This window comes from Choristoneura fumiferana, chromosome 12 (assembly GCF_025370935.1).
Source record: "Choristoneura fumiferana chromosome 12, NRCan_CFum_1, whole genome shotgun sequence".
NCBI classification, from domain to species: domain Eukaryota; kingdom Metazoa; phylum Arthropoda; class Insecta; order Lepidoptera; family Tortricidae; genus Choristoneura; species Choristoneura fumiferana.
In genome coordinates this window covers 18591255-18618856 of record NC_133483.1, presented here as the reverse complement: position 1 = coordinate 18618856, position 27602 = coordinate 18591255, and the positions used below count along the sequence as shown (strand labels likewise).

Genomic DNA, 27602 nt, shown 5'->3' with positions numbered 1-27602 from the left:
TGTTATATTCTACTTAGATACTGCAATAATTTCACCATTGTATGAAGATATTTTACTGCAATATTGTTACTGTGACATGTCTCTAGCTCCGCCTTCCCGCTAGCGCGCTCTTGCTTTCTTTCTAGCGCCCTGTCTTACTCTAGGTGAAACAACAACATTTTAAAGCGTTAGCGCGTGATCTCAACGCGGAGTTGAGCGCTACTTGCTGCGGACTCTTAATATGTGTAATTCCGAGTACGACGGATTCGATGTTGATTGGATTCTGTTTAGTATTTATTATGAGAAGGTCAGATAATATGTCAGTCAATTTCTGGGTACATCAGGCGAATGTACAGTCAAAGGGCAAATAATATATTAGTTATATTAATTAATAAATATATTTTTTCAAATATTGTACCGGTAGGTATCTAATTAAAAAACAATTTACATACCACTTGGTTTCAGTAGTTTAGAAACACAAACTTGTTTAACTTAAGAGTCCGCAGCAAGCTTGATTCTCCATACAAATCGTAGTTACGTCCTTATTTTAAAATAACAAGTAGCATCATCATGATTTTTTGTAAATACAATGAGATAAGGCATATCTAGGCCTGAAATTAGTTTATGACTCTTGAAATGGTATTACAAAGAAAATAGAACGAGTACAAGTTTTGCATTTTAAGAGCCAAAAACCCTGTGCAGTTCGGTTAAATACTACGGCCAAAATATAGTTCAGATTGAAGTCAAAACCTATTTCCGGCATCGACTAAACTATGTAGTTTCATAAGAAAAAGCATTTTTCCGAAATGATTTTGTGGTTTTCAAATGAGAACGAAACTACGAAAATCAGTAAAAAAACTATACATTTTTTATGCGAATCTGCAGCGAATCACTCTAGCGCGGGGGAACGGTACGGGGGAGGGCGGTACGCGCCGCCCTTTGTCCTTGGTTTACGCTGGCCCTGCGTGTGCGTGCGTCGCTCGTTAGTAGTGACTCGTCAGCTGTGCGCGAGAGTTACGTAATATTATTTTGGTGAATTCTCTTCGTATCATAAACGCGATCTAACTACTTACGACTTGGACTGATAACGGATTTGATATTTCTTGGTGATACTGGTGGTGTGTGTGCACATACTGTTCGACGACCTTGGCTTTCTTATATGGACTTTGCATTTTTATGTTACAAAAATGGATAAACAGGGTAAGTACCTACCTAGATGCATTTTAGTCAATATTACCAAGTACTTATAAAAAATGGGTCCATATATCGGCTCGCATACTGACAAACGATGATTTGGACAAAAAATAATTATGGTTTTACTAGAAAAGAGAAAAGAGTACCTATGCGAACTATGGCGCTCCCATAAAAAATAATTATTAATGTTCTTGTTTCCAGAAGTGAAAAGATCATCGAAGACAAGATTATGGTTATCGGCTCGTAGGAAAAAAAAAGGACCGGCTCGTCATAAAAAAGAAAACATTAATCCTAATAGGTAAGTTATAACTAGGACAGTAGCGTAAGATTTTTCTTCCTTGTCCTCTATTACAAGCTTTTATTTAGTTTCACCTGTCCCGATATTTGTCTGTAATCAAATCTTGCATTCGACCAACTTCTAGCAGTCGGATTGACTTGAAATTTTGCATAATTATGTAAATTGCGTGACAATACAATAATCTGGTAGCTGACATCCTGGTAGTCCGGCCAGAATCGTCTCCGAAGGACGGAACTCTTCAACTGTTACAATGTTATCGACTTGTTTTTGGTATAGGTACAAAATAAATGTAGTTTGGGTAACAATGCTAGTAAAGTCGACAAAAAGTACAGTCAGCAAAAAAGCTTGTATTAAAAATGAATTTTCGTACTCGTACCTTTATTTATTATTTTTGTACGACGTAGGTACACCACACAAACTTGTTATTTCACTTATACAGGTCATAGCACTGTAATAGCACATTGTGTATTAGGGCGGTAAGTAAGGTATTACGAACGAAGTATTACCTCTGGTAGTCTCTGTTATTACTTTGACTAATGGCGACTGACGTCATTTCACCATGTATGTATTTTTCACATGTGCAGTACGCTTGGCACCGGAGAGCATGCCAGTGAGCAGTCTGATAGTGATAACAATACCGATCCTCCACCTCAACCTCTAAATTTAAGCAGGTTAGTGTTTTTATTATTATTTTTACTAGTTTACAATCTTTTATTTAACTTGCAATGTATGTACCTATGTACTCGTATGTATGTATGTGAGGCTCAAATCCTGCGAGTTGAATTTGACTCAGTTTCAGTGGTCGAATTGACTTGAAATTTGGTATACTTATGTGAATTGCGTGACAATACAATAATCTGGTAGCTGACATCCTGGTAGTCCGGCCAGGATCGTCTCCGCAGGACGGAATTCTTCAACGGTTAATGGCATCGACTTGAAATTTCGTATGATGTAGTTTAATAGGTAACAATGCTAGTAAAGTCGACAAAAAGTACAGTCAGCAAAAAAAAAAGCTTGAACAGATTTTTTTTTTTACCAAAAACTTATTTCACAGCTACTTACGTTTTTCACTTGTAGTTTTATTTTCGCTCTTGACTGCAACTGCACTGAGACTAGTACCTACTCGTACCTATATTGACACGGCTATTAAAGATGATTTCAGTTTATTATCTTGATCGATGTACACCGCACTTCTGTTATTTCACTTATACAGGTCATAGCACTATAATATCCCATTGTTCATTAAGGGCGATAAGTAAGGTATTACGAACGAAGTATTACCTCTGGTAGTCTCTGTTATTACTTTGACTAATGGCGACTGACGTCATTTCACTATGTATGTATTTTTTACATGTGCAGTACGCTTGGCACCGGAGAGCATGCCAGTGAGCAGTCTGATAGTGATAACAATACCGATCCTCCGCCTCAATTTCAAAATTTTAGCAGGTTGGTGTTTTTATTATTATTTTTACAAGCTTTTACCTTGCAATAGTTGCAATGTATGTACCTATGAATGTATGTGCAGGTAAAATCTTGCGAGTTGAATTTGACCCACTTCTTCCACATTTGGTACGGAAAAGTAGTTTGGATGAAAATGCAAGTACAGTCAGCAAAAAGCTTGTATTAAAAATGTAGTCGCGCGCACAATATGGCACCGAAAATCGAAACGTATTTTTTGCATAGCGTCACCGGCGTTAGAAGTTTTCTGTAGTAGTGTACGCCTCATAATGCAGTATCAAATATTTTTATTTCACCGTATACTCTGATTTAACCTTGCATGGTATAAATATAACGTAACTTTTTTTTTCCTTTCAGAAATTTGAGTCCGAGTACTCCGTCCTCGACACCATCATTACAAATTGAACTTGATCATGATAGCAATGAGGAAGTCGTACGTAAAATGACAGGTCGACGAATTTTCAATGTTCAATATTTATTTGAACAAATGAAGGCTGTGGATCATAGTCCATTTAATTGCAGCTTTAAAGATATGGATTTTGTGAAGGAGTCGAGAATCGGATTCCAGTCAACTTTTCTTTTCAAATGCAAAATGTGTGGCAAAAAAGAAGCATTTAATAATGAAAAACTAGAGTCTAAAATTAATAAAAATGTTGTTCAAGCAGTCGTATGTTCGGGTAGTGGCTTTTCCCAATTAGATGAGCTTTGCGCTCATTTAGATATGCCATGTATAGCGGAGAAAACATTTGGGAAAGAGAATTTGTTGCTTGGGGATGTTTTAAAAGATATCTCTTTGAAGAGCATGTTTGAGGCAGGACTCGAAGAAAAACAAATGGCAATTGAAAAAGGAAACGTAGACGCTGATGGCGTTCCCTACATCACAGTAGTAGCGGACGCATCGTGGGGAAAAAGATCATATCGTACCAGCAATTATAATTCATTATCCGGGGTAGCGTGCATTATTGGGTATGAAACTAAAAAGGTTCTCTTTTTAGGAATACGGAATTCTTATTGCTCTGTATGCGCTGTTGCAAGTAATAAAAAGATTGAGGTCAAGAAACATAAATGTTTTAAAAACTGGTCTGGTAGCTCCACAGCAATGGAAGCCGACGGTGTAGTAGAAGGTTTTAAATGCAGCATAAATATGCATGGCTTGAAATACACCAAACTTATTGGTGATGGCGATAGCAGTGTCATGAGTGCTTTAAACGAAGCATTGCCATATGGCCACTCCACTGCTATACACAAAATAGAATGCAGTAATCATTTATTACGAAATTATTGCACTAAATTGAGAAATTTGACAAAAAAAACTGAAAATAAACAAGGACCTGTCCCTATTATCATGAGGAAATGCCTAAATGATAACATATTGCGACTACGAAAGGCAATTAAAGGAGCAATAGACTTTTCTTCGAAAATGGAAGGGAAAACTTTTACTGAGAAAGTAAATGAATTAAAAAAAGACCTACGAAACGGGCCTTGCCACGTTTTTGGTGAGCATGCCAACTGCAAAACATATTTTTGTAATGGCCCGAAACCAGGCGAAGAAAACTTCATAGGCCAAATGAAAGATTGTGGCTTGTGGTATGACATATACACCGCTATAAGTCCTATTTTAAACAATGCCGAAAGTCTCCTTATGGGGCAAACAAACAATATTGTTGAGCAGTTTAATGCACTAATCGCAAAATTTATAGGAGGCAAACGAATAAATTACTCCCTTCGTGGATCTTATGAGTCCCGTTGCTACGCAGCTGCTACAAAAAGAAACACCGGGAGTCTTGTAGCAACCATGAGTAAAGTATTAACAAAAAATGAAGAACTGGGGACTTACACGCAGAAGTATGAGAAGAGGCAGGCAGAAAAGGCGAAAAGAAAATCAAGCCAAGACAAAAAATCAAAACGAAGAAAACGTATCGCAGGACCCGATGAACATTACGGTGATATCGAAAAAGAACCAGATATGGAAGTTGAGCACTACGAAAAAAGAAAACAAGCACTCTTAGCAGACTTTTCAAAAAGTAAAATAGAACTTGAAAATATCCAAAAAGATACCGTTGGGCAGGCAACGAACCCTGAATGGATCAAACAACGAAAAATACGCCTTACTGCGTCAGTGTTTGGTCAAATATGTAAGAGAAGAGCTGCCACGTCGTGTAAAAATATTATAAAAACACTCTTATATAGCAATTTTAAAGGTAGCGATGCTACTAGATACGGCAATGAGAATGAGCCCATCGCTTTAAAAGAGACTGAAGCTGCACTAGGAGTGCAAGTATCACCTTGTGGGTTATACATCCTCGAGGAACACCAGTATTTAGGCGCGAGTCCCGACGGAGTCATAGACGAAGAAACAATTGTGGAGATCAAATGCCCAGCTTCGGCGGCAAATATGACGCCAACAGAAGCTATTTTAAAGAAAAAAATTACTTTCTGTGTGTTGGACGAAAGTGATCCTCAGAAAATAAAACTGAAGCAAAATCACAACTACTTTTATCAAGTACAAGGTCAGTTAAATATTACAAAAAAAAGATACTGTATCTTCGTGGTGTGGACTCCAAAAGGCATATTATTCGAAAAAATCGAAAAGGATACAGGATTCTGGGAGAGCATATTAAATAAATTGAGAAAATTTTACATGGAATGCATACTACCTGAAATTATAGATCCGCGTCTACCTAGAAAGTTACCGATACGAGAGAGTTCTTAAAAATAAGCGAATTTTCATACTTGTATGTATTAAAAAATAAAACAATATTGTATGACTTTTTTTATTTTATTCAATACACCCAATCTTCAATGTGTCCAATCAAGTTGATGTTGTAGTCTATAGATATTATACTTTTCACTTCTCATGCTCGTAAAGTTCGTTTTTATGCTGAGATTAAGCGACATAAAATGACTTTTTATGCTCTAGTGCATAAAATAAAATCTTTGTCTAAGACCAAGCTAATCAGGTGTCAACCAGCCACAAACAGAAAGTTTTTAACTTTTTTATTTATTTATATAAAACTAAAAATTAACCAAATCAATCAAAATAAATCAATAAAATAAAAAAATAGAATTATGTATATAGTAATTCATGAAAAATAAAAGAAACATAGTAAGTGAACCATTGTTTCCACTGTTGCTATTTCCTCGAATTAATCGAAGTAAAAAGCAGTGTAAAACTCGAGCATTAAACCCATTTTTCCCTCGACGTGTCTATCCACCCTCGCCGTACCGGAACGAACGTCTTAAAATCGTAAACGTCGTAAAATGGCTCGTTTTATGCTCTTGTTGTACAATCGACTATTTCACTTCTCATGCTCGTAAAGTGCGTGTTCATGCTGCATCTAGGCAACATACAATAACTTTTTATGCTCTAGTGCATAAAGTAGAATCTTCGTCTAAGGTCAAGGCAATCAAGGTGTGAAACCACAAACAAAAGAGTTTCTACATATTTTTTTATTTTTTTACACCTAAAAATCAATCAAATCGATGAAAATAAATCAATAAAACTAATATAGTAAAGCATGAAAAATAAAAGGTACAAAATAAGTGAACATTTATTTTTACTATTGCTATTTCATTTCTTCGCAAGCGAAGTGAAAAGCAGAGTGTAAAACTCTAGCATTGAGCCCATTTTCCCCTCGACGTTTCTATCCACCCTCGCCGTGGCTCGGGTGGCTATATGAACGTCTCGGGTAAAATTGCTCGTTTTATGCTTTTGTTGTACAATATACTATTTCATCACACTTGCTCGTAAACAGTGTCGTAAGCTGCAGGCTAACTTGGTTGCAGTCCTTAATAAAACCTAAGGGCCTTTTTTTGGCGTTATGAGTTGTTGCGCGTACTAATACTGCTGCGCGCGCAGGTTCTGCACGACTAGCAGGAGGACCTCGTGCACGCATGTCAGGCACATGCTGCGGGAGGCGGAGGGCGGCTGGTAGCTGGCGCTGCCAAGAACTGCACCAGCGGTATCGGCAATTTTTGTAACAATAATATTTTTCTTTTACACATATACAATTTTACTCGCAAATGTGATGAAAACATTGTAAGTCGCACGGGCGGTACTATAATTATGAACATCGACCTAGTCCTCAGTCTTTGACTTTGAGCTTCTAATACTCTCGTTCGTAATTTCTTATTAACCGCCCTTAAGACATAATGTACTATTACGCCACACCTGGCCATAATGTGAGTTTTACCGCCCGCTATGCGTATGGTAAAACCCACTTTCTGGCAAGGTGAAGACGTAAAATTGTGTACTCACCATGGGCAGTAAAAAAGTTTTACAGCGTAATGTGTAGTGTAATGTACATTTACGTTTTTGGAACGCCAAATAATATCCTAGCCGGTAGCTGCCCTCCCGCGCTGTATATATTATAATCTTGGTCTGGAGATGTTCTACTGTTATATTCTACTTAGATACTGCAATAATTTCACCATTGTATGAAGATATTTTACTGCAATATTGTTACTGTGACATGTCTCTAGCTCCGCCTTCCCGCTAGCGCGCTCTTGCTTTCTTTCTAGCGCCCTGTCTTACTCTAGGTGAAACAACAACATTTTAAAGCGTTAGCGCGTGATCTCAACGCGGAGTTGAGCGCTACTTGCTGCGGACTCTTAATAAATAAGTCCTCTTAAAGTTCGCCCTTTACGTCGAACGCGTTAGATACCTATAACTTATAAATTAAATGCCATCCGATAATGATCATTCAGAATATTTCAGAATCACTTGAACAATCACTGGAAGATTCACTCTCGGAACTCGTACCGCCAAACTCAGGCCCATTTTTGTCATCGCCAAATAAATCCCTACACGAATCTCTGTTATTGCATCTAAAGTTTAATGTGTCTGTTTTTTTGTTTTTGACATTGAAGCAATATTTATATCCGTTTAATAGTATGCAGGGCCGATCTTTAGCAGTTTTAACTATTTTAATGTCTTTATGTTCCATTATAAAAACTTCTCTTGAACTATAACGTTTTAAACTTTCGTGATTCTCACTCATAGTCTATATACCATATACGGGACTTATCACGCTATTTTTACACAAGTAATATTTACCTCGACGTTTCGGTAACGTTACAGTTGCCGTGGTCCCGTATATGGTATTTCTCTTGAACTTACAGCAGAATTTATATGACTTACAGTACAGACATTAATGTGTCATTATCAATAAGAACTACCCATTCATTATTTTATCATGTTTAATCTTAAAGTGGCCAGTATCTCAGATATCTGTTTAAATTTATAACGAGAATATAAAATATCATAGTTCGTAGTATTTTTTATTTGCTAATTGTACCTGGCCTTTTCGGAATAAAATATACATAGAATCTGACCTAATAAGAAAACGTTATTTCCAGAATTCATCATTAAAAGAATCTGTTCAATTTCTTAATCGAATCATTGCTAATCGGATGAGATAAGAAACTACATAAGTCCGAATCCAACTTATTACCAATCCGACGTAGTACTGTCATGTCACGGGACCTTATAAGAATCTGACCTACTCAGAAATTGGTTTAAAAAGAAAGTGACTACCATATCATAAGTCGTATGTCGAATCTGTTTTATTCAGAAACAGACCGATGGCAAATCTGACCTCAACAGAGTCGTACTAACTCAAATTATGGCCTAAAACTCAACTGATTTAATACGAATCTGTCCTGGCACGCCTAAAGGCTTACAGTGTGGGGGTGGAGGAACTGCATGTACAAGCATATTTTGCATAAATTTAGCTATCATAAGGTCGCGGGTGAGCAATGAAATTCTTTTAGTTCATTGATATGGACCTCCGCAAAGTAACGCCTAATTCAATAAATTATTATTTAACACGCTTACTAAAAGGCAAACATTTTATTGATTTACGCTCAAAATTGCCCAATAAGCGAACAGCCAAAACAATGAGTCAATGACCAATAATTCATTTAAACAACAGAACAATTATAAATCTTAATTGACCGAAGGGTCAAACTTATTGGCATTACTATAAAGTACAGCGTGCGCTGGACACTGCGCAAACGCATCGTAAATCGTAATCAGCGTGATTGTTAGCGAGAGGTCGTGAGACGAAAGTTTTAGGGTACGATTTCATTGCGACAGAACAGAATGACAATCGGCTAATCACATTAGTTGAAATCCACCAAGCCTTACCACCCTGTACGACAAGTGATTAGAGAACCTGACTACGAAGCTTGAGATCCCGGGTTCGATTCCCGGCCGGGGCAGATATTTGTTTGAATAATAAGATCATACTTGCTCTCGGGTCTTGGATGTTTAAAAAATTAGATATTTATGTATGTATTTATCTATATAAGTATGTTTATCCATTGCCCAGTATCCAAAGTACAAGCGTCGCTTTGTTTAGAACTAGGTCAATTGGTGTCAAGTGTCACATGATATTTATTTATTTATTTACCTTGCGCGTAAGTCTTTTACTCATACGAGATCTATTGTTCGTTTCTTGAGTGAGAAAATAGGCGATAGTTGGCTACTTTCTCGATGTTAGTAGGACCAGTAACATCATCCTAACATCATCTCGGCCTATATACTCGTACGTCCCACTGGAAGGCACAGGCCTCATCTCCGAATGAGAGGGCTTGTGCCGTAGTTCTCACGCGGGCCCAGTGCGGATTAGGAACTTACATACCATTAAATTTCTTCGCCGGTGTGTGCAGGTTACCTCACTTTGTTTTCATTTACCATAAGCTAGAGGTAAATTTCGAGCGGCACATAAATTCAGTAAAACTCAGAAGTGCGACCTCGGGTTCGAACCCACGGCCACCAAGGATTTTTTTGACCTAGAAAATAGTCGATGTATAGTCTGCCAAAAAAGAGAAGAAATTAAAAAGTGGCAACACTGTAGTGTCCTCCCTTTTTGGTTTGACAGGGTTTGAAAGAGATGACACTACAGTGTTTTTTAATTTCTTCTCTTTTTAATTTCGCCACTTTTTAATTTCTTCTCTTTTTTGACAGACTATAGCTACTTCCTCGATGACAGTAATACCAGTGCATAAATCGTTATTCAATTTCAGATTTCGAGTGTTGGCCGTTATTGCAACCATCACAAAAATGTAAACATTGACATAATACACTAGTATTGCCTTCTGTAATTGATACTCATTTATTAACTCATTGTAATCATAGGTCAAAGGACGGGTTGTATAATGACTTATACAACACCGAGATATAGAGATATGTCTTTGATTGATGGTGTTTGTTATAAATAAATGTTTAACAAGCCGTTTTAGACGCGTGTTGAAACAGTTTATTTGATTGGCCGCCGTTGTATTGGCGTATTGACCGATAAATGAAATTGATTAAAATATGTGACGATGTAATATTGTGATTGTACGGTTGGTCGTGTTGAATAATTGATTTTTAATGGTTGCCGTTTGGTGTAACTTCTTGATCAGCTAGGTACAAAGACACTAATTTACCGATTATAGGCGTATATAGAGGGGGGCGGGTGGCACCACAATATGGTCTAGTGCCCACCCCAGGATGTTGGGCTACCGATTGAAAAATCTATAATACTGATATCTTCACACAAGAATCCAGGCCAGCCCCCCTCTGAAAAATAACCCTAGATACCAGCCTAACCAGGTAACTTAACCTAACCAGGTTAGGTAGTATAGTATATAAACTGCGACTAAACAACAACCAACTTAATGAGTTTCAGGATATTTAATTGCGGTGAACATTGTTGAAATTGGTCGATGCTTAAAGCGAACCTACTGCGTCTAAGGTGCGAATACATTTTGTATCAAAAATTACGACGAGAAGCCTTTCTGGGCATGTTGAAACAAACTAACCTAATCCCTTGCTTTAATATCAAAAAATAATTTAAAAAGTATCCTTCATAATACTACAAACATGTGACCAGCTCCGGCTTGACACGGGTAATATTAAAAAAAAACCGGCCAAGAGCGTGTCGGACACGCCCAAAATAGGGATCCGTAGCCATTACGAAAATATTAAGTCATATTTTTCTAAGGATTTCGTATTTTATCTTCCAAGATGAGGTATATTTTATACCTTAGGCTGCTACTTACTCTTAACCTACTAATAATTCTCAAGCAAACTTAGCCGTTATAGTTTTCCTTGTAAGTTTGACATACTCACTACCATCCTGAATTTTTTCAAATTTTTCCACCCCACTGGTTTAGATTTTAGAGGGGGGGGGGACGCTCGATTTTAATAAAAATTTGCACTTTAAAATTGAATATTTCGCAAACAAATCACTGAATCGAAAAATCGTCTTAGCAAACCCCCAGTGGGTTTAAAAGTTCTATCCAACGATACCCCACACTATAGGGTTGGAAGAAAAAAAAATCACCCCCACGTTACGTTTACATAATATATCTGTGCAAAATTACAGCTTTCTAGCATTGATAGTCCCTGAGCAAAGCCGCGGACGGACAGACAGACAGACAGACAGACATGGCGAAAGTATAACTGTTCCGTTTTTGCCATTTTGGCCCCGGAACCCTAAAAGGCCTCTGTCCCTAATCAAAGGCAGTTCACACTTTTCAGCTCCAATTCCCAAAAACCCCCGCAATCAGGAGCCACGGGAAACCGAAAGGCGTCGGTAGTATATGTATCATATTATATAATTATAAAACTTCCGTGAATATTAATCAAACTGATGGTGAACACCGCATTTTAATCCATCCCTTAGTTTAAAAGATTTAAGCGGACAGACGGCGGGAAGTGACTTTGGTTCATACTTGTCAAGATTCTAGACAGAGTAACAAATAATTTGTTTGCTTGTTTCTGTGTAGGGACAATTGCCAATTGACTCAATATTTTCTATGACTAGAATGACTTGGGCCTGCTATTGCATTGATGGTAATGTCTTCTTTAAATGAAAATGTACGGTTACAATCACGCCGAGTGGACTGACTGGTGAATGACCTTAGATTGATAGTATTTCAATGGTTGTCTAGATTAAATCAAATCTTGATTAATGATATTTGATCGGCTGCCATTGGTGTAACATTATGTCATTGCTATTTCTTTTGCTCCAAATGTTTCGTGCTCCTAATAATCGCTATGTTATTAAAATTAGAAACAAATGAATGTACGAACTACTTAAGCTGTGGTAGCCTCTTAGTGATTTTGACCTATGGTCTCTGAATAGACGGCCGTGGGCTTAATAAATTACCTACCTTCTTTGAAAAACTTACAAATTAAGGTGCTAATTTACTTGACCAATCATTTCTAACGAGCATTCTTGCTAACATTCTAGCGTGCGTTCTAGTCAGTATTCAAGCGAAACGACGGTGAATTTGCTTTTTGCAAAGCATCCGTCCGAAATTTTTGTTAATAATTACATTTCGACGAGTATTTACTAGATCGTTCCCTCAGTGATCGCGTAAATGTTCGTAGCAATATTTGACCCTGTGGGTGGCTCGATTCGTTGTGCAGTTGGGTCGATCAACTTTTCCCTGTACCGCGTTGCCATGGTTACGTCCCCTGGACATCTCTTTAAAACCGTGAGTTTCTCCGTGTTTTCTGTGGTTATAATTCATAGAGCGTACATTTTGTCGTAGTTAATTATTTAATGGACAATCTCCTAAGCACATTAGTAGCATATATCATAACAGTTTTTTTAAGAAACTCTGTCAGTGCCGTCTCTTGGACAACGGGACAGAATAACAAACAAGAAAAAGTTGATCGATCCAGTTCCAAGTTCTGGTAGAAGTGAATGCTCAAATTTATAACTTAAAATGCAATGTCTGTTGATTCAAAATCACTAGCCACTTCTCCCATGGACATAAATTTAAATTAATTCCTTTCCCCAACTAGATGAATTTTCCTGTTTTAGGGTTTCGTACCTAAAAAAAGAACGTAACCTGTATAGGATCACTTTGTTGTCCGTCTGTCTGTCTGTCTGTCCGTCTGTCTGTCAAGACCTTTTTCTCGGGAACCCGTGGAAGTATCAAGTTGAAATTAACACCTAATACTTATGTCTGCGGCCTCTTGAAACTGTAAAAAAATAAAGCTTCTACACAAACAGTACGGGCATTATTTTTCATTCATTTCGCAGTGGAATCAAAACCTATAGGGTACTTTCCGTAGACAATAATCATGAAATTTGGCAAGAACCTAAGGTCTTAAAGCACAAGAAAAAGAAAAAACCCGAAAATCGGTAATTTGTTGCTACATCAAAAAAAAAATTTTTTTGCTTATAAGTGATGGTTGATTTCGACACTGCGTAGATCAAGGTGGCGCAGTGGTACACGCGTGGACTACAAGGCCCCGAGTTCGAATCCTGGAATGGTAATAAAAAATTTTTGTTTTCGTATTTTTTTTCCCATTGTGTTAAATATTTTCATTTTATATTTTAGAGGAAAAAATCAATCGGATAAAACGGGAAAAATCCTCGCAACTCCATCAACGATCTATTTACATACTGTACGGAACCCTCGGTGAGCGAGTCCGACTCGCACTCGACCGCTTTTTTCTTTTTTCTAATCAGCCAGAACTAGATGGTGATGGTGGGTAATTGAGTGCGGCCGTTCGAGCGAATTGCCTTTTTGTGTGAGGCAGTTAGAGCGGGGAAATGTGTAGCTCGAACCGTTTGATGTATGGCATGGATTGGGAACGTTTGGTACGGGAATAGTGTGCACTGGCTGGTAAAGAAGACCTCTGGAATATATGAGATAGACTTCATACGTACCTATCCATTTTTTAGACGATGGAAGCATTTTAAACTGCCACTGAACGTAAATATAGTTAAGATGTGAAGACCGAAGTTCTTAACCCTCAAAAATGTAAGGGACCCCATACCTCCCTGTTATTTTTTTATATAGGTAATTTTTTTGTAGCTTTTAATGTAATATGTGTTTTATGACATTGAATAAAAAACTTTTTAACTTACTTCGTTATGTTAGCTATCAAAGTCAAGATAATTTTAATTGTATATTTTTTTACAATACATACTACACCGTATAATAGATATTACATAGACCTAAATCTGTTAGATATATGCACTCAGTATTTACAGCAAACAGAAGCGAACAAGACAGGGCTGTCCAAAGGGTCGGCCAACTTTATTGAAATGAAATGAAATGAAAATGAAATGAAAAATGTATTTATTAAAATTACTACTTTTACAACTAATACGGTTAGAGACCTCCTAGTAGGTATTCAAGATACCTGTGACAGAAGGTCCCGCACGCCATTAAGAGTGCAGCAAAGTGAGTAAGTATTCACAATTTTTGGTTACATTCTTTACATCTTTACATCTACACCTAAATACAAAAATAATTTATATTGATCTAAAATCTTAAAATTAAACAATAATAATGTGTGTGTGCACGTGTGCGTGTACGCGCGTGTGTGTGTGTGTGTGTGTGTGTGTGTGTGTGTGTGTGTGTGTGTGTGTGCGTGACTGCCACTCCGCAAATGCCTACGTCTAAGCTGCGTGATATAGGAGTGCCTCTGTATCGTCATAGCTTAATCCTTTTATCCATACCGTCAGTGTTTTTTTGCATTCATACCGTGTCAGAGGGTAGATATTGATTTTTAAATTAATTTTATTATATAAGCTGGCAGATTGTGTTAAAAATTGCCTCTTGGCGAAGACAGATTTACAGTAAGTAAGGGGAGCAACGGCTTTTCTTCTCCTACCGGTCACTTGGGAAGGGTCGTAAGTTAACGTTTTATGACGTTTCAAAACGGTAGCCAAAATGTATAGCTTACGCATTGTTAAAAGGTCACACAGTAGATATAATTCACTGGTAGGGAACCTAAATGGCTTGAAATACATAACTTTTAGTACACAGCGTTGCCCTCTCTCAACCTCTATAAACTTAGTCTTTATAGCTCCACCCCAGACACAAATACAGTAAGACATGACAGACTGTGCTAATGCAATATATAGTTGATTACGAAGTCTTTTAGTAGTTATATGTCTTAGAATTTTAAATAGCCAAACAAGCTTTCTTATCCTACCATTGACGTGTTCAACATGCGTGTGCCATGAAAGCCTTTGATCTAGGATGAGTCCCAGATACCTTGTGGAGGAAACTCGCTCAATCTCCATACAATTGCAGTTTATGGGACTTGTAAAATGGTTACAGCTGTGAATTTTTATAGTGAGATCATTGAGCGGTTGAGTATCTAGATACTTAGAAAAACAAAGGTAATTAGTTTTGCCAACATTAAGCGTGAGGAGGTTATTTCTGAGCCACATAGACACCCGACGGAGCCCCTGGTTAGCTGACTTGAAGGTGTTCTCCCAAGTGTTACCCTCGAAAACAATAGCTGTGTCGTCAGCATAGGAAAAGACATGTCCGAGATCCAGCTTCAGGCCCGTAAGTTCATTTATATAAATGAGGAACAGAGTAGGACCGAGGACGCTTCCCTGCGGGACACCGTAAGATAAGGTAGCCTCACGACTGACAAAATCCCCCAGTTTGACTTTTTGAGTTCGCCCGTGCAAGTAATCACTCAGCAAATCCAGTGCACAGCCCCTGATTCCAATACGCTCGAGCTTACGCACAAGTATGGGGAGGGAGACGGTGTCAAATGCCTTCTTTAGATCCAGGAATACTGCTAGACACTTTTTAGATTTATCTATGGTATCTGCGATTAGAGAAGTGAGCGCTATAGATGCATCTTCCGTGGATCTACCCTGCCGGAAGCCGAATTGTGTTTGAGAAAGAATGTCAAATCTGTTTAGGTAAGTCATTAGTCTATTATTAATTAATTTTTCAATTATTTTAGCTATCGAAGGCAAGACAGATATGGGTCTGTAATTGTTAGCATCATCACTCTCCCCACCCTTGAGCACAGGCGTTACTATGGATTGTTTAAGTAAGGAAGGAAATACACCGGAAGCGAAGCATAGGTTTGCCAAGTGACTAATTACAGGAGCAACCTCTGTCCTGACCAGTCTGAGAAATCCAGTTGGAATGTTATCCCAACCAGGGGCACTATCCACTTTAAGTCCTAGGATGATATCGTTTATCTCCTGTGGGTCAGAATCTAGAAGAACAAATGATGATCCAATAGAATCCATAGTATTAATGGGTATGCAAGTTGGGTCAAGGTCCTGGTTATCAAGAATACCTTCCGCTAGTGTCTTACCAATGTTATTGAAATAGTCGTTAACATAATTTACAGAGTCAGAAGGAGTCTCTTTTATATTCAGTAGATCTAAGTTTTGGGTTTTAATAACCTTATAGTTAGTTAACGATTTAATGGTTCTCCACAAGGCTTTAGGATTTTTAGTAGATTTGGCTATCAGTTCGCTGTCATATTTACGTTTTGTTTGTTTTATTATCTTATTGCAGAAGTTACGATACCTCCTGAAGGTAACCCTCAATACTTCATTATCCGGTTCAGAGCGAGCCCTTAATTGCATTTGGTTTCTGTTTTTAATGCAGCGCAGAATACCAGGAGTTACCCAGGGTTTGATGTTACGTTTACACTTAGGGATGGGCTTAATGATTTTACTCTCTTCCAGGGACTTCTGCAGCCTGTCAACTAACTCTTCCACAACATAAATTGGGTCTTTACTGGATAGAAGAGATTTAAGATTTTTATCATGAAGTTTACTCGAAGCCATTGCGTAATCCATTTTAGTGGAATTTTTGGGACAATTTTCGTTTATCGTTTGATTAGTTAGGCATAGAAAAGTGGTAAGGTGGTCTGTCACCGAAGTATTTAACACTGCAATATGTGCTGTTCTTTTAATACGATCAGTTTTTACCATGATGTGATCCAAACAGTTGGCCTCTCTTGTAGGCAAAGAGTGACCAGACAAAATACCGTGAGTACTAAGCATATTCAGGTAGTAATTTCTATTATGAATTTCCTGCGAGGGTTCCTGATGTCGAGGAATCAGGTTTATATTTATGTCCCCAGTTATTATGATATTCTTAAATGATTTAACAGAATCTAAATAATTGTTAAGTGAGTTAATGAAGTTTGACGCATCATAATTTGAGGGGGAACGATAAATACCGAGTATCAGAGTGTTGTTCACTATAACTTGTATACAGGAAGCGTGCAAGATCTTAATTTGATGCATATTAGCTTTTAAGCGTTCATGAACGTAAGCCACTACACCGTCATTTTGGTTAAGATTATTGGTAGTAGCAAGAGAAGAGTAATTAACGATCTGAGGTATGGGTTTATGGGGAGCAAGCCGACATTCTGACAAAATAAGTACATCCGCATCATATTCCAAAAGAGACATGGTTACCATGAAGTCATTCAAGTTCCTGTGTATACTCCTGATATTCTGCGAAGCAATGGTAAGGTCCGTTGACTTAATAGGTACATATTTCATAAGGTCCTGAATGTCACAGACAGTCGAGTACGCAACCTCTGTCACATCCAAATCTTTTATTATTTGTAACTGATTATTCATAATTATGGATGAGGGTAATGTATCGTAAGTGCAATAAAAAGATGCAAGGATAACATGACACGTATATACTCCGAATAAACGCAGGATTAACAACCTTGTTTACAAGATGGTATAAATACAAGACGTCAATGATGTAGGTAACGGCACTCAACATAGTAATAATATTTTGTAGGCGAGTCGATTTCTGTGTGTAATGTGTGTTGGTTTTGGGGGAGTAGTTTGAATATGAGGCGAGTGTGGTTTTGTATGAGGGTAGTTTGTGCGAAACATGCAGGGTAGATGTAATTATGGTGTGTGTGTATCGGTACTCATTAACATGCACTATAACATTATTTACAATTAGAATCATAACAAACAAAATGTAGCCAGTTACAATTATGCCATGAATGAAATTAGCCAATGCATAAATGCATAGGTTAAATGAACTATTACTTTTAGGAGAAATACAGTAAACTAAGTTTTTTATGAGAAATGCGAGATCTAAAGAAAAGGCTAGTCATTTTAATTTTGTGAGGTCTGCTTCTGAGTTGATGAGTATTGCCGGTGAGCGCTCCTCCTTGCGAAGATATATCTTCCCGTACGAAGTCCAGCATCCGTGGTACTGGTAAGCCTTCTTGAACTGCCTGGCCAGGTAGTGTAAATGCTGGGCTTTTTTCGTCAAGCTTTCAGTAATGTAGATCGGCTTACACGGCCCAGAACATTGTATTTGAGTTGTACTGAACGGTTGCTCCTTAAAATTTTTGTTGTAGGTTCTACAGGCTTTTATTACATTATCTTTTTTCCCGATAGTAGTAAATTCCACTACAATAGATCCGGTCGCATTTTCTTTTGTTTTAGTTCGATAAACATCGCGAACATCCGAGTCCTGAATATTTTCTTGAAGGGCACTGCCCACATTTTTAACCAAGGTGAATAGGGAATCCTTTTTTTCAGTGACTGATTTTGGTACATTTCTAATTTCCAAACAAAATGCTTTCGAGTGTCTTTCTAGGAGTTCTAATTTCGTTTCCAGTGTAGTGATCTTAGATTTATACTCGCTGTTTTCTTGTTGCAGTGTGTTTAATTTGCTCAATAAATCATCATATTTTTGTGACATAAATTCAATAGACTTTTTAATTTCACTGTTTTGTGAGATCACCGATGCCATAGTTGCGTTAAGAGAAGTAAACTTCGCATCCTGCTGTCTGTTAGACTCCAAAATGAGTGACTTTATTTCCTCCAGGCTTTGATTGCTGCCTTCAGGGCAAGAAGAAGAGAGAGGATCAATCCTCCTTTTAACTCTTCTTGTGATATTAGCGAGGCCATCGGGATTTGAGTTATCGCTATCGATGTTTAATGTTGGATCCGATCCAAAATGCTGTCGCAGAGGAGATAGATCGACAGACTTCGTTGGAGTACGCTTCATTTCTTAATATAAATCAAAACCAATTTAGTTGTAAAATTGTAGGCCTAAAATAACGGTTGACGGCCGACGGCAAACGGTTAGTTTTATAAATTGCAGGTAAAATCACTTTCCGCAAAAACCAGTCGTGCGAGACACCGAACGCCCGTGTTATCGCCCGTAAACAATAGGTCACGATGACTGGTCAACCGACCCGATCGTCCAACGGAACTAGACACCGGCACCACACACAAACGCCGTAAGGCAGGGGTCTTCTTGTCTGGTTATGCACAAAACACTGCGTGGACACGTCTTATCTCTATGGAAGTAAAGCGGCAACTATCATCATTATTAGGTACGAGGTAACGTTATATTGTTGAGGACCTGCCGAGTCGTGATTAGAGATGCAAGGTGTATATTATTATAAATATCGATATCGATGTCGGCGGCCGATCGTAAAATCCGCTAGATCACGAATTTCCTAGGCATATCGTGAAATGCCGCCATTTCATGCATTTAAAGATTTGCCTATAAGTGACGTTTAGGCAAATCATGAAATTCCTAGGCATATCATGAAACGCCGCCATATTGGTTCTGGCACTTCTATCAAATTAAAAATAGGTCTCCTTATCCCGAGCACTTTGATAGTTCCCTCAGAATGTAGATGAAGTTGTGAGTAACAGCAAGTACTTACAAGATATTGCTCTTTAATGTTATAAAAATTTAAAAGTGAATTAAAAAAAAACTATTGTTTAAGTAACGTAGATAATATCCCCAAAGGAAAGTAAAAAACAGTTTTGCGAATTCGCCTTAAAACATAGAAACACGTATTTTAATTGGATTAAATTCATTAATTTAAAATAAGCTTTTAGATGGTTTTTCCAATATGATGTCATTTTTCCAATATTTAATAAATATTTGATCCCCATAAAAAACGAAAAGTCTCATCCACAGATGTCTTACCATACCCCATACTCCACTCAAGTACGTGTCGTGTCCATTCGATATTGCACCCCCGCGCTCCCCTTTCACCTTCAATATCAGGTATCTTAAGAGCAAAAGCTAATGTACGGAGGGGTCTAAACATACTGGTGGCTTATGGGTTAACACCCTATCTGTCAGTCGCAGGCTCTTTGTAAGTGACTAATGCACTGGACCCTCGAATTAGAGGAGGAGCAAATATTGAGTGGGATTTTGTTTGTATTGATGCTAAAGACGGGCATTGTTAAATGTTTAGTGGGTTTAAAGCTCGCGATTGTATTCACCATCTCTTTCTAGTCTCATCCTATACCGTGTTACAGAGAGAAATCGATTTTCGAATTTCAGAGTAGGCCCTCATGTCTCAGAATGAAAGGGTTTGGGCCACATAGACGATTTGGGAACTTTGTTTTAGGTGCGTGCAAGTTTTCGCACTCTATTTTCCTCCACTGTAATACTCACGGTTTTCAAACAAAGTTCCCATATTCTCGGGTGAATCACCCCGATTTACCACCGTATCAATAGCATTAGTCATTCAAAACAAACTCAAACTTCAATAACATTCCATCGTGAAAGCTGTGTTCTGCCAACTTTGAGTAAACAGCGCTGCGAGCTTGCAAAGCTCTGACAAGACTGATGCTTTCCTTGCCTTGCATACTCTACACTACGTTCCCTATAGTATTAAACATTTTTAACTGCCGACGCAAAAAGGGAGAGGGAATGTTATGTTGACAACAATGTATGTCTGTCTGTGCCATTGTCACTCTCAAATGGGTGGCCCGATTTCGATGTATTTTTTCACGTGAAAGCGAATTTCTTTGTGTTGGTTAGTTTTCATTAAAATTGGTTCAGCCGTTTTTTAATTTTAATTAAAAATGACAATATCGACGTTTTTTTTAACTTTTCTAATTTGGTTAGGTTATAAGACATCGCACTAATATTATGAATGTGAAAGTTTGTAGGTAAGTATGTTTGTTTGTTTATTTGTTACCTCATTCTCCTATACTTCAAATTCGGCATACAGATAGTTTGCTAGATGAAGATTGTTTTTTTGGAATCTTTTTGTATTTTTTATTTCAATTCCAAATTTTTACTTTTACGGTCATCCCGTAAAACCTAAATTGAAACCTTGATTGATTGACTGATTGATTTCTTGTCCGGGTGAGCGGTTAGTTCCAATGGAGTGCCGAAAAAGTTTCTCGATGAGGGCTACGGTATAGATGTCGCTAGCGTCACTGCTTAAGTAAACAAACAAGCTGAGATATGAGGTGCATAGAGGAAATTCGTGTCTGCACCGTTGACCATCATTGGTGTAGCGGTATAGCACGCGGCACGGAATACCGAGGACCTGGGCTCGATTCCCAGTGCTGGTCTTATTTTTCTGGTTTTTCTGTGCATCTATATTTCAGTTTGTATTTTCAATTTAGTTTGCTAGATATTAATCGTGTGTGTTAGCATAAGGCCCGTTGGTGGTATTTTGACTGTCAGATAGTTTGAGTTCCGGGAAAGGACGTAGGACAGTATTTATCCCGGAAAATTGCATTGTTCCCGCGGGATAGCGATAAACAAATACCACGCGGACGGAGTCGCGTGCAACAGGCAAGCTAACTCAAATAAATGAATTCTTCGCAGACAATTTGCGATTTTGTTCTAAAATGCGCTTCAAGTGTGTCGTTTATATGTCTGCACGTTTTTTCTATTTATAAACTCAGTAGGCATATAAAAAAATGGTTGTAGTCTAAAATTATTGTTTTTATTGGCTTGAAATTTTCCTGGACCGGGACCAGGAGGTATGGAGATGAAGAGGAGAGGCCTTTACAGCAGTTTGGCAGTGGGACACTATTTATTTTTTAGAGTAGTAAAAAAAATGAACAATCGACTGGACGCATTTTAATAGGTCAAAAATGCCTGATATAATCTACTCCCGGATTTTATATGGAATGAACTATAGAAGCTTCTGAAATGCATAGCGGAAAGTTTAAATTGGGTTGTGAAAAAGGTTGTAGTTGTCAGATTTTAAGACAGTTTTTATAATATGCTTTGAAAAGATTTTGCAATAGTTTTCTAAATTATTTGTTTTTGCAGTCTCGCCCTTACTGTCTCATAAAATTAATAAGCAAGGATAATATTCGCCTGTAGAGTGATTTCTGTTGTGGACAAGGTTATTTTAAATTCATCCGAATACTGTTACCATCATACAATCTGACGAGAATTTTGTTCACAACGCCAAAACATACGTAGATAGAAACATACTTAGACGATATTTAATGGAAACATTAATATAATGTTATATTTACTTCCCACTTCCCTGCTTCCCAACCTGGCTTCACATGGGTGTAAGTACCTACTTAAACCTTGTTCTGACAATTATAAATACAACAAAAAGAACTACCTAACCAAATACGTGCAGCCGTTCTGATATGATGCGCTTACCACATTATGCAATTGTTTTTTATGGATATTTCTAAATAATATTTGGAAGGATTATAATTACTTTTACTGAAAACAGAACCCGTCACGTGTGTCAGTGGCAGCCACTTTTAATCCCGTATATTACCGTTAACCCTAAATCTGCTCCCGGTGCAATTATCAGCGATTCTGACAAGTCAGACTGACGGAAAGGGGGAAGCGTTTGACGTGTTAAAAGAAAAGCGAAAAGCGGTGTTTTAAAAGCCATCTTACGTTACATTTTGCAAATAAAAATACGCAAGCAAGTACAGTCAAGCTCAAAAGTGGCTAGTTTTAGCGAGTTTAAGTTAACTTCACTTTGTCAAAGTAAATGACAGTACGGGGATAGTTCAAAGTGTTTCAAATTAGTCACAAAACATATTTGTTACAAAAAAAAACTAAATTAAAGGAGTGAACTTTGAGTTTAACTGCAAATTGTAGACAAATTTGGCGAACAAAACATTAAGATTGTTTTGTAAAATAAAATCACAAAAAAATGGATGAACATTTTAAAAAGATACCTAACGATAACCTATTATAATAGCTACCGATATTTTGTGTTCTGAAGCTAAACATCCTTTATTATAAGTAGGCATCTACTATCTTGCATACATTATTTTCTTGTTTTTATTCCTTTTAAATCTTTAGTTTCTCGTGACTTAACACGCTGTGCCAAGAATGTTAAAGTTGACAGCTTCTCCAGTCATTCTTAATTACACGGTGCAAGTCGGCAAAATGTCAGATTGTCAACTGCCACCCCAGCGCAGGCGTGACTCGTGTAGAAACTAATTCGTTGTTACTTCTGAGACCTTAACCAACTTACTGAGCAGAAAGTGCTACAAAGTAGTGTTGAAAATGTCTGAATATCTTGTTTATTTTTATGAAATTAATAAACGGTTTGCTTTTTCTTTAGTAATGTAGGGAGATTTCTATCAAAATCTTACATCGCCAATATTTTTTTGTAATTGAAAATATTCTTTTAGTAAGTACCACTTTCTCTGTTGTATTTACCTAGGTAATTAAATTATACTAAGAAGTAAAGTTAAGCCTATCGTACTTTCCTAGTCGCAGAAAGAATTAAATTACAGTGCTAACCAAAGAAATTACCATAAACATGAAAAACGACTTTACAATTTCAATGTAAAGCTCCAATAATTACCTAATGTAATTAAGGGTTCATTTCTTGGTAAGAAAATAATAATGGCTTTATTTCTTGTATACAACGGAAACCTAAAAGTAACATTTTTCATACATTTTGTGTAACACGAAACGTTGCAAAGCTAGACCAGTCTTTTTGAACGTGTGAAAACGTAATTCAACTTAAATTTATAAAGCATGCTATTCTAATAGACTGCATTTAGATTTGCGATAGCCTTTAACTATGATGGACGGTTTGTGTGCACGCGAAAATCTTGTAACTACGCCGGTAATAATTATAAACTAACTTGGCTAGGCACTAACTTTGTAGTTTATTGCTTCATAGATTTAAATTCAAGTTGCGTGTGTCGTGTTAAGTGTAACAATATAATACAATTATATTCATTATTAAACACCACAAAACATCACAGTTGAGTTATTAATAATAATAATGATAAAATGCAGAGTAGACTGTAGGCGCTTTTATCGTTTAAAGGTGATCTCTTCCAGACAGTCATTTGGACAAAAAAAAGGTAAGTAATGCAAGTAATACTAATTCAAATTGATGTTAATTACATATTCGTAAGATTTTTTGAGCTCTGTCAGATTACCGAGGGCAGTTGATGTGTTAATAATGTTTATGTTTCGGAACAATACAGATCCTGTTGCATTCTTAGAAAAAAATTAGATAGTGTAAGTTCGAGGCTTTACCTAAAAAAAAAAGACTGCTGCCTGGTACCCTATCCCGCGGGAACATCGAAAACATCAAGCATTGCTAATGCCTAACATCAAGTGTGTTTGTGTGTCTGTCTCTGGCATCGTAACTCCCAAACGTTTGAACCGATTTCGACGCGTTTTTTTTAAATCGAAAGCTAGTTTAATTGAAATAGTTCATAGTTAAGTTTAATTAAAATCAGTTTAAACGTAGATATATAGAAAGAAAAGAAAGAAGACATTTTATTCACTAATACGGAAGACACACAAATACAATAAAATTTACACAACTACACACAAATACACAAAAAATACATGAACATGAAAATAGTAAAATAATACATTAGTTTTAGACGACCAGATGGCCTAGTGGTTAGAGAACCTGACTACGAAGCTTGAGGTCCCGGGTTCAATTCCCGTGTCGGGGCAGATATTTGTATGAAAATACGAATGTTTGTTCTCGGGTCTTGGGTGTTTACTATGTATTTAAGTATGTATCTATCTATATAATTATATTTATCCGTTGCTTAGTACCCATAACACAAGCTTTGCTAAGCTTACTTTGGGACTAGGTCAATTGGTGTGAATTGTCCCGTGATATTTATTATTATTTATTATTAATACATAATATATGTTATATATCTTGGAAATGCCAGTGGCGGTTTTCAACTTTTCTATGTTGAAAACATGAAAATATTTTTACTAAATGCAGATTTTTGGACAAAGTTAAAGTTAGTTAAAGCAAGGATGTCAAAGCTAACGATAAATCCTAGCAAAGCAGGAGTTACGATGTTTGTCGACGGTGGTTTGCGGTTTCGATGAAGCATGGCTTTTTGCTACTGAACTCAAACTTTAATGTTGTTTTATGAGTTTGGAGTTTGATAGAATTGTTAAAGTTGGACATAATCTCTATATAGTACCTGTGTTTTCTGTACTGCTTACTATATCTTGGTGTTCAATAAAGATTTATTGTGTTGTATTGTATTGTATAGCTTGGAAGTTACTTTTGCGTTTATAATATTATTGAGGATTATCAATTCATGTCTCTAAGACGTCTGGCTTCGTTTTTTTTTCGCTAGACGAACTCTCACGTCAAATCTGACAGCTTAAGTAGCAGCTCGTATTTTAAAGTGGAATTTCAATTTGCAAATTGCTGAGGGGTTCTTTTAAAACGTCTCACCCTCCGGCTGGTAAAAATTTGCTTTCGCTCATGGTTTCTCTAGCACGCACATTTTAAAACGGAAAGCGACGGAAATTTTAGCTAGTCTTAGAAAGATAACTGGCTGTTAGTGGCTTCTTCTGCAAAGAGCTAAACTATGTTACGGGATAAAAACTATCCTATGCCCTTCTATGGGTCTCAAAATGATTTCTCTACCAAATGAGGGTTTTTCGACAGGCAAAATATCGCTAGATACCGTTAAGATCGGGAGGTCCGTTTGACGTTTCAGTCTTGCTTGCAATTGGCTCATTTAGTTAACCAATCACGAACGTGACGCAAATGTCAAACGGACCTCACAATACTATTTTTTTTTTATATTCGACTGTATGGCAAGCGAGCAAGTGGGTCTCCTGAATGGTAAGAGATCACCACCGCCCGCCAACCTAGAGGCCTAAGATGGGATACCTCAAGTGCCAGTAATTTCACCGGCTGTCTTACTCTCCACGCCGAAACACAATAGTGCAAGCACTGCTGCTTCACGGCAGGATTAGCGAGCAAGATGGTGGTAGCAATCCGGGCGGACCTTGCACAAGGTCCTACCACCTGCAAAACTAACGCCATCTAGCGATATTTCACCTGTCAAAAACCCTCATTCCACAACGATCGTTTGAGTAGCTTAACTATCGCTTGAGTTCTACAGTATTTCGGCCACATTGATCGTATTTCCGAAAATCTGGATAAACTGATGGTGAAATGCAAATTAAGTATAAAAGACCAAGAGGACGTAGTCCGAAGATATGGTTTGACGAGATCTTCGAAAATCTAGAGATACCCATCGGTGCAGCGATCCACCGGGCAGAAAGACTGCGAATGAAGTTTGTCGGGGTCATGATCCTCAACATTGGTGGATCGACTAAAGAGGAAGAATGCAATAAAAAGACTATTAAACCTTGAGAGGTTTAAGTAGTCCTTTTTATTGCACTCTGGGGAGTGCGGCGGTTAAGGCTGTGTTTTCACCAGATATGTGCGAGGATTTGTTGTATGGAATGTGTTCTTTATGAACCAATAGAAACGCTTCATTTACCTATCCTCCCACAGCACCGCTCTGGTGGGAACAGCTGAAACACATTCCTCGCAACACATCCTCGCGCATCTCTGTTTTTTTTTAATCTTAATTTATTATGGAACTTTGATCAAAAGGTAATGAACATGTCAGTTTCAAAAGGCCTTAACTATAAAAACAACACAACAGTCATACAATTTAAATGAGTAACGACTCGTGCCAAGAGGGACATGACATTTCCTCCAACCATACCACCGGAACCCCTGCCACAGAGTGCCAAACCTGCGCACGGATTCTCTTAAACAGTACCTACTCAAACAAATGTCTACCACAAATCTGTCTACTCACTTATCTAAAATCTGGTTAAAACGCAGCCCATATGGCTAAACAAATACCAATGTCTGCTCTCATTTACACCGTTTCGTAACAGCATACATCACGTTAACATTTGGAGGTTCCGCTCAAGTTATGATGAAGCCCGCGGCACAGATAAAGGTTACGAACGAAAGTTACTAATGCTATTAGTAATTAGCGTGAAAGTTTATCTAGGGCACCTTCGTCATCCCAGGCTATTGGGTCCCACTGCTGGGCACAGGCCTTCTGTCTGAATGGCTGTTTCCCACGCGGGCCCAGTGCGGATTGGGAGCTTCACGCGCACCATTGAATTACTTCGCCTGTTTGTGCAGGTTTCCAAACTCACTTCACTCGTTTCACTTTGAAATGTTATTTCGCACATGAATTTCGAAAAACTCAAGAGTGCTAGCCGGGATAATTATTTTCAAATCTGTCAAGTCGAAACTGGTTTTAACACAAAAACAAATTAAAAAAACGCAAATTTTACGAAGGCAGATGCGAAGTTCCTTTACAACCTTAAATTACTGGACACTACCAACTGACTGCAACAAAATATTCAGCCACATAAATTTCATAAAATGTATCTGCCCCCACCTGAGATCAATCTTGGGACCTCAAGCCTACACTTAGGTATGTAGGTAAGTACTTTACTTCTCCAGCTTCCTAGTCAGGTTCTCTAAGTTCTCTAACCAATAGGCTATCAAGTCGTCTAAATACATGTAAACTTTAACATGACAATGCTATCTTCAGACATTACCTACAAATACTATGTGCAAGAAACCTTAAGACCTAGCTTCCAAGACACTATTATTAAGCACTGCAAGCATTAAAAAATAATTGAACCATCAGCAACGAAATAGCCGCCCATAAGCGGGCGCAATTAAATTACAAAGCTATCTGCTAAGTTGGAGATTTATTACTTTGCTTACCACGATAATGGGTGCTTGCGAGCAAGGTTACAGGGTATTAAAGGTGTTTTAAAATATTTATTTATTTAATTGTGAATCTAAGTGCTTTATTCAATTCAATAATAAGAACTACTTAATAGATGTTACAGT

General features: G+C 37.6%; 2 protein-coding genes across 2 annotated transcripts in view; one reads left to right on the top strand and one right to left on the bottom strand.

The window, feature by feature from the left end:
- The window catches only part of ko (Stork-head domain-containing protein knockout), a 269884-nt gene that overhangs the window by 149293 nt on the left and 92989 nt on the right, over positions 1-27602 (bottom strand). The window lies entirely within an intron of this gene.
- Positions 477-10001, top strand: LOC141433637 (uncharacterized). Its single transcript, XM_074095742.1, has 5 exons — positions 477-1179; positions 1375-1471; positions 2056-2142; positions 2831-2917; positions 9959-10001. Exons 1-5 carry the CDS (start codon positions 1167-1169, stop codon positions 9999-10001), a joined length of 327 nt encoding a protein of 108 aa, XP_073951843.1. The 5' UTR covers positions 477-1166.

Coding starts and splice junctions, on each gene's coding strand:
- LOC141433637 (XM_074095742.1), top strand. Junction 1,472..2,055: donor GAAAACATTAATCCTAATAG/GTAAGTTATAAC, acceptor TCACATGTGCAG/TACGCTTGGCACCGGAGAGC. Junction 2,918..9,958: donor CAATTTCAAAATTTTAGCAG/GTTGGTGTTTTT, acceptor ATTCAATTTCAG/ATTTCGAGTGTTGGCCGTTA.